The 16,162-nt window shown below is 39.0% G+C and overlaps 3 protein-coding genes and 1 long non-coding RNA gene across 9 annotated transcripts; 3 read left to right on the top strand and 1 right to left on the bottom strand.

Moving 5' to 3' along the window:
• Window positions 1-559: 559 nt before the first annotated feature.
• On the top strand, window positions 560-3,136 carry LOC124190682 (calcium-dependent protein kinase 5-like). Of its 6 annotated transcripts, none has more exons than XM_046583511.1 (5): window positions 560-1,208; window positions 1,276-1,366; window positions 1,434-1,541; window positions 1,617-1,835; window positions 1,904-3,136. In XM_046583511.1, the coding sequence occupies exons 3-5, from the start codon at window positions 1,477-1,479 to the stop codon at window positions 2,433-2,435; spliced, it is 816 nt and encodes a 271-aa protein (XP_046439467.1). In that variant the 5' UTR covers window positions 560-1,208; window positions 1,276-1,366; window positions 1,434-1,476; the 3' UTR covers window positions 2,436-3,136. The 6 variants fall into 6 exon arrangements, with proteins under 6 accessions (XP_046439467.1, XP_046439466.1, XP_046439462.1 ...); XM_046583510.1 differs by having other exon boundaries at window positions 563-1,208; window positions 1,264-1,366; XM_046583506.1 differs by having other exon boundaries at window positions 565-1,208; window positions 1,276-1,375.
• Window positions 3,137-3,168: 32 nt separating this feature from the next.
• LOC124190686 lies at window positions 3,169-9,600 on the bottom strand. The gene is made up of 10 exons (XR_006873030.1): window positions 9,521-9,600; window positions 9,324-9,400; window positions 9,185-9,247; window positions 8,716-8,859; window positions 8,535-8,645; window positions 8,410-8,458; window positions 7,881-7,994; window positions 4,845-5,937; window positions 4,512-4,769; window positions 3,169-4,314 (listed from the first exon to the last, which is right to left on the bottom strand). It is a non-coding gene; the product is annotated as an uncharacterized LOC124190686 (long non-coding RNA).
• On the top strand, window positions 6,117-7,617 carry LOC124190680 (myosin heavy chain, striated muscle-like). The gene has a single exon (XM_046583504.1). It carries the CDS (start codon window positions 6,236-6,238, stop codon window positions 7,505-7,507), a length of 1,272 nt encoding a protein of 423 aa, XP_046439460.1. The 5' UTR covers window positions 6,117-6,235; the 3' UTR covers window positions 7,508-7,617.
• A 278-nt stretch (window positions 9,601-9,878) lies between the features above and the next one.
• LOC124189803 (myosin-11-like) lies at window positions 9,879-12,341 on the top strand. Its single transcript, XM_046582274.1, has one exon. The coding sequence runs from the start codon at window positions 9,879-9,881 to the stop codon at window positions 12,339-12,341; it is 2,463 nt and encodes an 820-aa protein (XP_046438230.1).
• Window positions 12,342-16,162: the final 3,821 nt, after the last annotated feature.

Here is a 16,162-nt window from a genome sequence, read left to right as displayed (position 1 = left end):
GCCTCTTTAACAAAGTGGAAAGAAGCTTGACGAGTAAGAATGGTTTTTTTTTCTTTTGGTGACGACGTAAAATGGGAACACGTTTATGGCCACGATACAGCGGATTTTGTCTAGACGTGCCAACACTTTTTCTCATGTTGCCGTTTTGAATATAAGCTCGGGGACAAAAGTGGAGACGATTTACAAAATTCCCGTTAGCTCATCCCAATACACCCTGGTTATTTCACCAACTATAATGAATGAATAAAAATAGCATCAACTTACGTAATTTCAAATTGCGAGCTACTCCGTTTCGTTGCTCTCACATTTTCCGTACACGTCAAGAAATCTATCTTCATCTGCGCTTGCTCAAGAGTCCCCTATTGAAAACACTTGAGACTCTCAAACAAAATGTTGAAGGCTTTTATATTGTGGTAAACTGCTGCACTAGAATTGCTATGAAATAGCAAAGATCCAAGATCAAAATGAATATTCAGGATGTAGAGCAGGGCTTGGAGACAATCGCTCTTGCATGGCGGAAACAGAAGGGGAGTTAACGCAGCCGGATGGTCAACCGCCATCATCCGCTTGCTTCATTCGGTCGATCCCGTTTTTATTATTTCATTTATTTTTAGTTTCAGCCACTCCATCAGTTGGCGAGTCGAGCAGTTTAGTCTAGACAGCTGTGAGCGTGAATCCCAAGTTCAGTCCCGACTGTTGCACCTGCCCTTTTGCCAATGTCCCTGGTTTATTACAATATACGGAGAGGATAAACCTGGAGGGCTTCAACTGGAAACCCTTAAAAGACACTCGCATTTCTGCCAAACGTATTGCATTTGAGGACTGCCCTAAAGGAAATGTCGGTGAATAGGATATCGGGCACAGTTTCTTTGCATTTATTTCCCTGTGTGTTGGTATAGCTCCGAAAGTTGCCTTATTCGGTCAGACGCTATAAACTCGCTTTCGTCGCTCCCAGACTTCCATCTCCTGCCGCATATAACCGCAAAAAATCGTAAAACTTTCCACTTGGTTATTTCGGGAGTGGGACGAGTGCTTTCTTTAAGGGGACGTGCTGCTGGACATTTGCAGAAAGAAAGACGAGCTGCAATACGTCCCCTTTCAACATTCAGTTGGCGAACAACATCTTCGTGACAACAATAGCGTCAGCTTTGCTCTCTCAGCGTTCACGGAAACCACGTTAATTGCCGAAAGATGTCGACCCTTTAAAGGTAAAGTACAAATTGAAAAAGTCATTCAAGAATAGCCTAGACAAGTAAAGAAAAGGTAATCCAACAGGGAAAACCAAATTTGATTGCAAAAACTAAACGCTCCAATTCTGAAATTTCGACTGCGACTCATTTGCAAAGCTTCGAGAACAACGTCTCAAGTAAGGCAGGTAATCCTACACGTAAAAGAAATGATTCAACAAATGTAACAGAAAGATTCACACGTAGGAACTTGTTCCCATTAAATCCTCTGTCTTCAATCTAAAACATCATGGCGTCACAAGAAGAAACGATATCAGATGCCGTTCAGCAGCTCAACTTAAATGAAGCACGAAGGCAAAAGCCAAATATCTTTACATCAATTTGAACGATGTAAAAATCAATTAAAAAACAATTTTTTTAACACCAAAGTGCTCCTCCGCCGCCGATATCAATCCTACCGGTACTAGACACAAACCAAAAATTAGGAGGAGGGAACAGCGGAAACGTTTTCACAGCCACTTGGACAGTTGCTGTCAAGCGGATTCAATTATGTAACATTAAAAACAACAACGAAGAAGTGGCTCTGAAAAAACTTAACCATCCAAACGTCGTTAAACTCTTTCACGTTTACTGCGACAGTGTTTTCAAGTAAATGTTTGTAATATTCAATGAAGTGTAAATAAAGACATCATATTTTCATATTGTTGCTAAATTAGGCATTATGCGCTGGAATTTTGCCACACATCGATGGATCAATTATTCCATCACGGCGAAGAGGCCCAGAAAAACTATCGCGAGAAAATGCCCCCAGAAGAAAAAGTTTGCCTCCAGTTGGCCAAGGGATTGGCATATATTCACGAAAAGGGATTGATTCATCGAGATCTCAAACCGGAAAACGTCCTCATCTGGGTGGATTCCACTGGAGAAAAAGTCTTAATGAAATGGGCCGATTTCGAACAATGCGTACCAGTCGACGAAAACGGATGTTACACCATCATTGACGTATCAGAGGTAGGGACCCCTGACTGGAACGCCCCCGAATTAGTGCAGATACAAAAAGACGGAAATGAGACAGCACCAGGAACCGTCAAAAGCGACGTCTTTTCCCAAGGACTCGTCTTTGGTTATTACATTTTAGGAGGACGTCATCCTTATCCAGAAGAAAACATAATGCAATACATTCTCGATTCAAAACCAGAAAATCTGAAAGGTATATGTAGGCCTACCCATTTTAAGAACATCATTTGAATAGCAAATTGAATTTCATGTTCATCCTTGCAGGAAAAAGGGACCATCCCATGCACGCGATTATCATGAGAATGTTGGAGAAGGATCCTGAAATGAGGATTTCATCAGCCGATGTCGTGACAGAAATCACCAACATTGTTGATGAACGACAATAGCATGAACAACTTTCTCCTCCCCCCGCTATACAGTACTTCATTTCAAATGGAGCCGAGAAAGGACAGAAAGGAAACCAGAATCAACTGGTTGGTTTCTAAAAAATCTTGAAATCGAGGCGTTGCCCTAAATATGGCAACAAAAAAAAAAACACCACGAAGACCTCCTAGCTGAAATCCTAACGAGATTCGTCTCACTGCCCAACAAAATGCATTCAAGGACTTTTTCAAACACCTTTTCCGCACCTTTAATTGGTTACTTTGTTTTCGCATAACTATAAAAACAGTTATTAATTCAGACTATAGGCCTACTTTTGTTGTCAAACAAAAACTATACAGACATACACTATAAACTCAATTCCAAGACTTTTTCGGCTCGGTGCCGCACTTGAAATCATATCGATGTTTACTACGAGAATTTCATGATCGGCGAAATCAATTCAGGCTAGCACTATCGCAAATACCGTTTTAATTGTTTCATTAATTAATCCAAAGAAATAATGAGATGCAAGAGATTGACATTTCAGAATAAAGCGCAAACCAAACATACGCGCGAGCTGTTAATTTGACTTAATTCGGTAGCCCCTATCTGCTAAAGAAAATCGGAAATTGTTTAGAAAAGCTGCCGAAATGGGTGCACAGTTTCAAGAGCCGACAGACAAACGAATGATATAGACTGGTCCTAGCGCTGCTGCTGCCAACAAAAAAATATATACAGCCGATTGCATGTCTCAGTCACGGCGTAAACACAGAGAAATAGCGTCGTCATTCAGGTGTGTACGTTGCGTGTTTCACGATGTCTGGCGGGACACTACACTGCACCGAGGAGAGAGGGGAAATGCCCGACGAGATCAAGAGAATTACGTCAACAAGAAAACGACGACCAAAAATAATAATCGCAACTAGAAAAAAAATATAGTAGCGAATATAAGTGTTAAGCGGAATCAAGAAGAAAAGTAAGGTTTAAGGAGTTCACTTCACTTTGTCGGAGTGAAAACCTTGGACGAAATAAAGGTGGAATCCTCCATCTCAATAGTCTCCCCGTGAGCCATAGCGAATCTCGTCAACAAAACATGAACCCCTAAAATCAAATACAAAACTAAAAGCCCAGTATAGTTACGTCGGTCAGATGTATGCAAAAATCTGTTACAAAGAAATATTTTCCCCTTCATCTTCAATCGACAAAACTATGGTGACTCGAACATTAACAAGTAGTGGGTATCCGACAAAGTATTGCCCAAGAGCAAGCCAAAATCGGCTAAAATCTATAGGAAATAGCAAAACCGACTCGTATGAAAAATGGCCAGGTAGACAGCCAACGCCATCTCGCACTGATCATGGGAAAAGCCCAAGCAAATAAATGGAGAGATTTGACTTGCGAGTTTTGATTTCATTGCACTCTTTATACATGCAAATCGACTAAAAAATGGGAGCATCGAACATATCTTCTAATGCCACAATTGAAATACACTTCTCTATTACACTCTTATCGAATTTAATCATCTTTTCATGACACTCTCGAAAGAATTAGACGAGATAGTAAACTTAATTCACCTCGACATGGTACAGCTTATGGTCCGCAATAATAAATGTATTTTGATTTGGGGTCCTACCTGGTGTATACATCTCGTGCCATCCTTCGATCCACGCATCGGCAAAGAGTTGCGAGAAATGGTCCAACATTTTCTGCATCCAGATCCCAGCCAGAGGTCGCATCGTCGATGAAACTAATTGATCAACGAAATATAAGGGAAAACTCGTTACATAACCATTACCAATAACTATAACTTAAGATTAGTCAGTTACCAATACAATGTGAAACATTTCAATTACAAATAGTGACTAAGAATAAGTTTACATACTCCCTGTGTTATGAGACACACAATGTGTTATAATATTACAACAAGAAGTAGATTTGAAATACCTAACACAACCGAATAGTAGGTAGCGAACAGGCACTCGAAATGCACTTCATTGGGCTCGACCTATCCTTTTGACTACAAATATTGAAATATAACACTGAAATAAACTGACACGAAATTTTCCAAATTAAATAAATAGGCCTAATGCTTGCCTGGAAGTCTAGAGTTGAACTGGTCGGACTAAGGTGAGATGCAGCAGTGTCTTACACTCTTACCTTTGTTGCACAGAGAAAGTCAGCCTCCAAATCAGTATGGCCACCCTGGAAAAAATAACTGCATCAAATCAACGAAAGAATTTAACTGAAATTTGAAAAAAAAAATAAATAAAATGTTACTTGGAAACCTTTTGCCTCCAAAGGTCCCAAATTGGTCGTCCCACCTTGTCCGTTGAGCTAATCGAACATATGGCGACGTGACAGGCTGTCACTTATTCTCTCGGCCAACTCCAAGGCAATGAAAGAGCAGAAAAAATTAATGAAAGCAAGAAATTAATGATATTAATTGAGTTACCGCAGTTGAATAACAAGAAGATAAAGTTGAATCAAAATTCACAGCCTCAAAAAGTAAAAACCAAAAGTCAGATTAGACCTGGGTAATATTCCTCCAGCAAACACCTTTTCTTGTTCTCGTGATTTATATAGAGTCCTTGCTGGCTGCCAGTCACTGACAGAAACAGATAAACCAACTCGAGAAACCAAACTCGAGAAATATTTTACATGTATCCGACACTTTGCAATCGAACAATGAGGTTGGGGATTGGGGTACTGAAAATCTCTTTCATGAAACGAAGAAAAAAGGAATTGAAGAGAAAGGGATTTTTGAAAGCAGCCATCGCAGCCAATGAGCTTTCTTTCTCTCCCTGCCTCCACCTCATTTCACCATGTAGGCAGTAGCTGTAGGGTACTAGGGTTTATGTTTGTTATCAATTATCAAGCATACTAGATGGAGAAAAGGGGTATAACTATTTACTTTAACTAGGTATGATGAAGAAAAGTAAAATGAATGCAGTCACCTGCCATTTTTGATATCCAATACAACTGAGCACAAAATCCTTTCAGGGAGATACACACATGATCTAAATAAGGTAGTAAAAGTATTCTAAAATCCCTTTAGCAGCAGCAGCAGCTGTATAACATTAAAAGGGTAATAACCAGATTTTGAAAATGAAATTGGTAGTCGTCAAAGCTCAAAGCACGTCAAAGCTCAAATTGCATTGATTGGTGGTGATGATTCACTAATGGCAATACCACAAAAGCAACAAAATTCTAATTCAACGCCAACAGCAGATTTCTAGTACACTGTAACACCGTAACACGTTTCAATGAATTCGCAAACTCTTAGTTTGAGAACTTACCGCTATGGGCGTCCTGTCGTTTTCCAGACATGTCCAGACCGGGAAAATCGAATCCCCACCGGAATTCCGAAAACCTTTATTTCAAATTGCAATTAAAATATTAAAATTAACTGCAATTAATTCAAAACTAAATGAACAATGTTCGTTACACCTTAAAGTAAGATAAAAAATCAATACAAAAAGTTAAATAACATAAACATAATTAGAAATCTGATTAAACCAGAAGTAATGGACAGTGCGAAACGGGATTACCGTGGCAAGTCTATATAGGCAACCCCGCAACCCAAACGGCAATAGACAGACACAGAGACAAAAGACATAGACAGACACAGCAATTTTCACTAGCAAACAAACAAACAAACAGTGGTGAAAATGAACGACATGTTGGTAGTCACTCTAGGGGTCACTCTAGTGGTCACTCTAGTGGTTTTCCTATTTGTTTTGACCTGGATCATGAATTTACTCATCAGATCGACCGAAAAACAAACTCGGCTTTCGGCTGTTAACCTGAATAATATTGAATCTGACGTTAATTACGCAACCAAACCTGTAATTGACCAAAATTTTTCGACTGCCAGCGGAGTCTTGAACAACCAAAGTTTTCATCGTTTGATGGCAGACGAAAAGAATCTGATTGTGTTGGAAAACCAACGCTTAGCGAAGGAGTTGAGTCTAGTTCAATCACAACTGACAGACTCCCATTCCAAAGTGAAACAATTCCGCATCGAGTCATCAGTAACTTCCAAAAGCAAACTCGAAAAACAGAAAAATCTAATTACTAACATGACAGTGAAAAATCTCCGCTTGACAGATGCAAATTCGCGACTAAGGCGAAAAGTTGAAGACAGAGATAGAATTATCTCACATCTCACATCCAGTGAGATTGAGAAAAACCTTGTATTGGATAGAGAACGTTTGGTGAATGAGTTGAGTCTCGAACTCGAAGAAAAGAAACGTTTAATGACTGACATTGACATGACAGAGAAAATGAAAAATCTCCGCTTGACTAATGACGATTCGCGTCTAAGGCGAAAAATCGAAGACAGAGATAAAATTATCGCATCCAGTCGAGCGATTGAGAAGAACCTTGTGTTGGATAAAGAACGTTTGGCGAATGAGTTGAGTCTAGTTCAATCACAACTGACAGACTCCCATTCCAAAGTGCGACAATTTCACATCGAGTTAGCAACTACCAAAAGCGAACTCGAAAAACAGAAAAATGTATCGACTGACATGACAGTGAAAAATATCCGCTTGACAAATGATGATTCGCGACTTAGGCGAAAAATTGAGGCCAGGGATAAAATTATCTTAGCCGGTCGGAGGGAATTGGAAGAACTAAAAGAAAAAGCAGACGATGATTTGGCCACGGCTACAATTGAGCTAGAGTCAAGGAATAGAACCATTTCTGAACTTGAAACGGAAAAAATCCGTTTGGTAGAAAACGATTCACAGTTGAGGCGACAATTGGAAGAAGCCGATCTTCTTCTTCAATCCAGTCAGTCGGAAATGGAAGAACTACGAGTATCCCTGAATCACCAGACCTACACAATCGAGCACCTACAGGATCAAGTGAAAAGTCTAAACGAGAAGAAGAAAAGGAAGAAGCCGCTCGGAAATTGGCAAAAATGGAAGATAAGATAAGGTCCGATAAAGTATTGACCAAGATCAAACCAAAATCTAAAGGAAATAGCGACACCGACTCGTAAAGGGCCAGGTAGACGGCCAACGCCATCTCGCACTGATCATGAGAAAAGCCCAAGCTAATTCATTGAGAAATTTGACTTGCGAGTTGTAATTTCATTGCCCTCTTTACGTGCAAATCGACTCAAAAATGGGAGTATCGAATACATCTTCTAATAAAGCCACGACTGAAATACACTTCTCTATTACGTAACTCTTATCGAATTGAGTCATCTAGTCACTCTCGAAAGAATTAGATGAGATAATAAATTCACCTAGACATGGTACAGCTCATGGTCCGCAAAAATAAATGGATTTTGATTTGGTTTCCTACCTGGTGTATGTATCTCGTGCCATCCTTCGATCCACGCATCGGCAAAGAGTTGCGAGAAATGGTCCAACATTTTCTCCATCCAGATCCCAGCCAGAGGTCGCATCGTCGATGAAACTAATTGATCAATGAAATATAAGGAACAACTCTTTACATAACCATTACCAATAAATATAACTTAAGATTAGTCAGTTACCAATACAATGTGAAATGTTTTAATTACAAATAGTGACTAAGAAAAAGTTTACATGCTCCCTGTGTTATGACTATGAGACACACCTTGTGTTATAAAAAAATGACTGAAACACTTACTGGAAACTGGCAAATATTACAACAAGAAGTAGATTTGAAATACCTAACACAACTGAATAGCAGGTAGCAAACAGGCACTCGAAATGCACTTCAGTAGGCTTGACTACACATATAACACTGAAATAAACTGACATGAAATTTTCAAAATTAAATAAATAGGCCTAATGCTTGCCTGGAAGTCTAGAGTTGAACTGGTCAAACTAAGGTGGTACACTCTTACCTTTGTTGCACAGAGAAAGTCAGCCTCCAAATCAGTATGGCCACCCAACCTGGAAAAAATAACTGCATCAAATCAACGAAAGAATTTAACTGAAATTTGAAAAAAAAAAAAAAAAAAAATGTTACCTGGATAACCTTTAGCCTCCAAAGGTATTATCCCAAAAAATGTCCAGCACTTTGTCCATTGAGCCAATCGAACATTTGGCGACGTGACAGGCTGTCACTTCTCTCGGCCAACTCCAAGGCAATGAAAGAGCAGAAAAAATTTAAAATTAAAACAAGAAATTAATGATATTAAGTGACTTACCAAGTTGAATAACAACAAGCGTTGACATCACAATTCACAGCCTCAAAAAGTAACAGCCAAATGTCAGATTACACCTGGGTAATATTCCTCCAGCAAACACCATTTCTTGTTCTCGTGATTTATAGAGTCCTTGGCTGCCAGTCACTGTCAGAAACAGATAAACCAACTAGAGAAATACTTTACATGTATCCGACACTTTGCAATCGAACTATGAGTTTGGGGTACTGAAAATCTCCTTCATGAAACGAAGAAAAAAGGAATTGAAGAGAAAGGGGTTTTTGAAAGCAGCCATCTTGAAATGAGCTTTCTTTCACTGCCTCCACCTCATTTCGCCATGTAGGCTGTAGGGTTATTAGGGTACTAGGATTTATGTTTGTTATCAATTATCAAGCATACTAGATGGAGAAAAGGGGTATAATAAAAATTTACTTTAACTAGATATGATGAAGAAAATTAAAATGAATGTCACCTGCCATTTTTTAGATCCAGTACAACTGAGCACCAAATCCTTTCAGGGAGATACACACACGATCTAAAAGGTAGTAAAAGTATTCTAAAATCCTTTTAGCAGCAGCTACCAGCTAGTATAACATTAAAAGGGTAATTACCAAATTTTGAACATGAAATTGGTAGTCTTGATTTTCTTCAAGCACGTCAAAGTGCATCTGTTGGTGGTGATGATTCACTAATGACAATACCACAAAAGCAACAAAATTCTAATTCAACGCCAATAGCAGATTTCTAGTGCACTGTAACACCGTAACACTTTTCAATGAATTCGCAAACTCTTAGTTTGAGAACTTACCGCTAGGGGCGTCCTGTCGTTTTCCAGACATGTCCAGACCGGCAACATTTGAATCTCAACCGGAATTCCGAAAAGGAGAAAACCTTTATTTCAAAATTCAAAATGCAATTAAAAGTATAAAATAAATTGCAATTAATTCAAAACTAATTGAACAATGTGCGTTAGACCTTAAAGTATGATTACAAATCAATATAAAAAGTTAAATACCATAAACATAATTAGAAATCTAATTAAACTAGAAGTAATGGACAGTGCGAAACGGGATTACCCTGGCAAGTCTATATAGGCAACCCCAACAGCTATAGTCAACATCGCAGTTTTCACTAGCAAACAAACAAACAATCAAAAAGTGCTGAAAATGAACGACATGTTGGTAGTCACTATATTGGCTGTCCTATTTGTCTTGATTATCTGGATCATGAATATACTCTGCAGATCGACCGAAAAACAAACTCGGCGTTCGGCTGTTAACCTGAATAAGCGGAATAAGATTAAACCTGACGTTGCATGCACCAAACAGCATGCACTTCCCCGAGCTGATATTAACGATGGATTTTCGACTGCCAGCGGAGAAGACTTGAACAACCAAAGTTTTCTTCGTTTGATGGCAGACGAAAAGAACCTGATTGAATTGGAAAAAGAACGCATAGCGAATGAGTTGAGTCTTGTTCAATCCCAACTGACAGACTCCTCATCAAAGCTGCAAATGTTTCAGAACGTACACGACGAGTTGGCAGCTACCAAAAGAGAACTCGAAAATAACAAACGTGAAATGACTGACATAAAAGAGATAAATCTCCGCTTGACAAATGACGATTCGCGACTAAGGCGAACAATCGAAGACATGGATAGAATTATTATCGAAGACAGAGATAGAATAATGGCATCCAATGCGATTGAGAAAAACCTGATTGTATTGGAAAAAGAACGTTTGGCGAATGAGTTGAGTCTAGTCCAATCCCAACTGACAGACTCCCATTCCAAAGTGAAACAATTCCGCATCGAGTCAGCTACTACCAAAAGCGAACTCGAAGAAAAGAAAAGTGAAATGACTGACATGACAGAGAATAATCTCCGCTTGACAAATGAAAATTCGCGACTTAGGCAAACAATTGAAGACAAGGATAGAATGATCACACTGATTGTGTTCGATAAAGAAAGTTATGAAAATGAGTTGAGTCTGCTTCAATCCCAACTGACGTTCAGCTCCAACCGTCAAATGTTTCAGAACCAACGCGACGAATTGGCAATCACCAAAATCGAACTCGAAAATAACAAACGTTTAATGACTGACATTACGGAGAAAAATCTCCGCTTGAAAAAAGACGATTCGCGGTTAAGGCGAAAAATCGAAGACAGGGATAAAATTATTGCATCCAATGCGATTGAGAAAAACCTGATTGTATTGGATAAAGAACGTTTGGCGAATAAGTTGAGTCTGCTTCAATCCCAACTGACAGACTCCTCATCAAAGCTGCAAATGTTTCAGAACGTACACAACGAGTTGGCAGCTACCAAAAGCGAACTCGAAAATAACAAACGTGAAATGACTGACATAAAAGAGATAAATCTCCGCTTGACAAATGACGATTCGCGACTAAGGCGACAAATTGAAGCCAAGGATAGAATTATCGAAGACAGGGATAGAATTATTATCGAAGAAAGAGATAGAATTATGGCATCCAGTGCGATTGAGAAAAACCTTGAATTGGAAAAAGAACGTTTGGAGAATGAGTTGAGTCTGCTTCAATCCCAACTGACAGACTCCTCATCAAAGCTGCAAATGTTTCAGAACGTACACAACGAGTTGGCAGCTACCAAAAGCGAACTCGAAAATAACAAACGTGAAATGACTGACATAAAAGAGATAAATCTCCGCTTGACAAATGACGATTCGCGACTAAGGCGACAAATTGAAGCCAAGGATAGAATTATCGAAGACAGGGATAGAATTATTATCGAAGAAAGAGATAGAATTATGGCATCCAGTGCGATTGAGAAAAACCTTGAATTGGAAAAAGAACGTTTGGAGAATGAGTTGAGTCTAGTCCAATCCCAACTGAAAGACTCCCATTCCAAAGTGAAACAATTCCGCATCGAGTCAGCTACTACCAAAAGCGAACTCGAAGAAAAGAAAAGTGAAATGACTGACATGACAGAGAATAATCTCCGCTTGACAAATGAAAATTCGCGACTTAGGCAAACAATTGAAGACAAGGATAGAACTATCAGACTGATTGTGTTCGATAAAGAAAGTTATGCAAATGAGTTGAGTCTGCTTCAATCCCAACTGACGTTCAGCTCCAACCGTCAAATGTTTCAGAACCAACGCGACGAGTTGTCAATCACCAAAATCGAACTCGAAAATAACAAACGTTTAATGACTGACATTACGGAGAAAAATCTCCGCTTGAAAAAAGACGATTCGCGGTTAAGGCGAAAAATCGAAGACAGGGATAAAATTATTGCATCCAATGCGATTGAGAAAAACCTGATTGTATTGGATAAAGAACGTTTGGCGAATAAGTTGAGTCTAGTTCAATCACAACTGAGAGACTCCCAATCCAACCAAATATTCCAGAAGGTACACGACGAGATAGCAACTACGAAAAGGGAACTCGAAGAAAAGAAACGAGAAATTCTCCGTTGGACCGAAAACGATTCACAGTTGAGGCGACAATTGGACCGTCGTCGGCGTCGTCCTGCGACGACAGCAACAACTCGAGAAACGGAAAATGTATGTCAGACGACATACCCGGATCTGCCGCCGGAATATGAAAATCCCCCCAGTTACGGAGCCTCGGTCACCGCCCGATACTAAACGTTCGGGACGGGACAGCTACTATCCATTTGTCATCAAAAAATATTATTGTCTGGATTAAAATGCATGACGATCGAATTCAATAAAATAAATTTCAAACTGTTCATTTCATTTGTTATTTCGAAATTATTTAAATGAAACTTAGCATCATAAATTCTATAGCTCTAATTTTACGCTCGAAATCATTTTTCTAATAACTGGTTTAACCCATAGAGAAACATGGCTCTGCTGATCACAGGTTTTCGTAAGAAAAAAAAAAAAGTCTTGATCAAGAATCACGCGCGGGTTAAAATACATAAGATTTAAATGATTTCGATGAAAGAAGATTTATTTAGATGAAAAAAAAACAATTGCTACGCTGGCACTGTCGAAGTTTAACTTTTGTCGATGCAAATTAAGAGTTATGTAATTATCGCAAGGTAGTAATTTATTTTGAATAAGATAGCAAAGCAAGCTTATCAGCTCGCCGCGAAGGGATATCAAGTGGTGGAATTTCGTGGAATTTTTCAGATGAAAAAGTGTCGATTGAGTTTGAAACCGAAAGAAACCCAAAATGTGCAAAAGTAAGACAAAAATGATATCATATATAAATCAAATACGAAGAAGATTCTAAAGAAGAAGTCATCTAAAGAATCGTCCGAAAATTGCATCTAGTGCAATTGAGAAAAACCAGATTTTATTGGAAAAAGAACGTTTGGCGAATGAGTTGAGCCTAGTTCAATCACAACTGACAGACTCCCATTCCAACCTGCAAATGTTACAGAAGGTACACGACGAGTTAGCAACTACGAAAAGGGAACTAAAAAATAAAAAACGTGTAATGACTAACATTGATAAAGAGTCAAAGAATAAAACCATTTCTGAACTTGAAACGGAAATTCTCCGTTTGACCATTCTTTTTGCAAACGTGAGGTCCAGTCAAACAACAGAGCTATAAAAGAACTTAAAAAAAAAAAATCTCCGTTTAACGTTTTTCAATTAAAGATGCCGGCCGACATTAAATCAACCATAGAAGTTGACGTCGATCAAATCGTCGTGTTTGGGATATCGAAAAGTGATTGCGGGAAAGTTATTGGACGAAATGGTTGCAATGCCGAAAAGATAGAAGAGGAGTATGGGGTGGGGCTAAGTTTTGTTAAGGGCGAACTTTTTATCACCGGAGGAGATGCTGAACGTCGACTGGCCGCTTGCTCCGACGTCTGCGAAAAATTGACAGTGACATTGGAGTGTCCGTACTTGAACTTGAGAAATAACTACTATTCCAACAAATATTTGTTGAGAAAATTGTCCTCCGACTACTATGTATGCATCAATCCCCCCTCGCTAGAAAACAGATACGTCACCATCTGGGGTACGCTAGCCAATTGTCGTACAGTTTTCGAAATACTCAAGTCCGGTTCTCGCTAGTTTTCTATATTTTTTTTCTTAAATTTAAGTTATGTAATAATTGAAGCTGGACGTCAGTTTTGCCTATCGCAAGTTGTTGTCTTGCGATGACTATTTCGATGGTAGAAGCTGGTCCAGTTTCTTTTGTTTTTTCCTTTGATTTTGTTTTTCTGTCTTTTTCGATTCAAATAAAATTTCATTTTAAACTTCAAATCTTCAACTTGTTTCGTCTTTCATTTTACTCGGCCAAGGGGAAAAAGAAAAAACAGATTCTTAGCTGAATTTATGTTGAATATTATGCGAAAATGGTTAAAAAGGAGAATACGTAAACAAGAGGCTGCCGTATTCGCAATTTTCAATGATCAGGGTGAATTTAAGAAGACGGGATTAATGCAATCATCTAAATAGCAAAAATAAGTTTCATTCAAAAGGTTATTCCCGTTCCATCTGACTAGAATATTTCTTCATCATCCTGACACGAGCACAATGATTGAGCCTTATAGTTAAAAAGCCGGGAAAGTTAATTACTAAAGTACCCTGGGTTAATAAAGTACTCTCAAAATGCGACAAGGACCGTTTGGGCTTTTCAAGTAAATCGCTTTCTTACTTCTACGATCACATTTCAGATTTAGTTACATAAACTATGCTTTAGTTACAGCTTCACAAATTGGGATTTGAGTTCTGTCTGGCTCTATTACAAGTTATCCAAATTTACTTTCTGTCAAGCAACGATTGCATACCTGATCTGACGAGTTCTTTCTTTTCTATGATTTCTATTTGCCTACAGCTGCTAACATTTGCAATAAAAACCAAAATTAAACCAAAATAGGGGGGTTAAGGACGATGTACGTGATCGAACGTGTCATTCGGGAGTGTTGTCTACACATTATGCTCTGATTGGATGATTTCCTGTAAACGTTCAACTTTGAAACCAAGTCCGACCCATTGCAGCTCCCTCTGCTTCTCTCGATTGCAGCTGATAAAAACTACCCGCCGGCGGAATCAACAAGACAATCAAGATATCTGCAAAAGCGGACCCAAGTAGGCTCGAGCTGAAGCTCGTTTTCAAACAAACTGACGAAAGTAGACAAGAAAAGTTTTTCTTCTTGTAACGAAATAAGAGAACGAGGGGAAAGGGTTTTTAATGCAGTGATCGACAAGTCCATCGCTTATCGCACCATACAAAAACAAGACGCATCGTCAAAGTTTGAATAAACAACGAGCAAACAATTTTCAAATCCCAAAAAGTGGCTAACGACAAAAGAGGATGCAATTAGCTGATGGGACAAGATATGAAAAATGAGATCTCAAGTGGTGCAATGTGGTAGGATCTACCTTATCCTCCCCAGGTGGAGGGAAGCCCCTTCGTCATAAAATTGACAAAATCAGTCCTTCTCATTGATTCAACACAAGCAGATACATCGCACACGTAATGGAACCTTCATTTATCTTGTTTCGAAAACATTTGTGCATCATTATGGAAAAATGAATTAAAATGATCCCATTTGTGCGTAACTATTTTGGTGGCCCGAAATAATGGAACCTGCGCTATTTCGATTTTTTACTCAACGAAGATTTAACTAAATGTCGCGACCGCTCTCCATCATGCATCATGTGCCAAAAACATGACTACGCTATTACTTGCTGAAAAAGGGAGCAGACCCCATCATACGCAGCAACAACAATGCCTACACTCTACTCCATGTGGCGACATTCCTGGCTAAAGATATCTTGGAATTGACGTACTACTCCTCAATCACGAAAAGGTGGACGTCAATTATTTAAACAAGAGTGGGCAAAACGCGCTGGATTTCGAAAAGAACAACAAACATGGACAAAGAGAGGGAATTGCTAATCGATTAAAAGAAAAAGGCGTCATGGGAACCAAAACAAAAATTTCAAGATGAATGCTTTCATTCATAGGGGGAATAGAACTACTTCGAAATCGCATTTTTAAATATGGTTTTGTCCTGAAATTAAGTAGTCTATCGCTGGTGTGTACAGCGTTAATAGAATATTTCCTATGGTTTATACTAGTGGGTAAGCTAAAGAACTGACCTGAACAAAGGCAGCTGCGGTGTGTTGTGTCTGGATCAATTTCCGCATAGACATCATCCGACAGCAGGAGCAGTGGCCATAATTCGGAGGTAACAGGAGTTGAGCTGAAGACGCCGGAAGAAAATTTCCTGGATTGAATTGTTTTTGTTATTATTAGTGAAATCTGAAATGTACAATTGAAAGTCTTGGTGAACTTGAAAGAACTTTGTGCACACACAACTTACGCAATGTCGAGGATTAACCAGTAACCGCCAAATGTAGACACGCTGCAGCAACGCCAGGCTCCAACACCACGATTCTCTGAAACGAGACAATAACAACTTACATGTTAATGTTGAACTGTAGGCTACAAGCAATACAATTTTAAACGATTGTCA

The sequence above is a fragment of the Daphnia pulex genome, chromosome 3 (assembly GCF_021134715.1).
Source record: "Daphnia pulex isolate KAP4 chromosome 3, ASM2113471v1".
Lineage (NCBI taxonomy): Eukaryota > Metazoa > Arthropoda > Branchiopoda > Diplostraca > Daphniidae > Daphnia > Daphnia pulex.
This window is presented reverse-complemented; position numbering and strand designations above follow the sequence as displayed.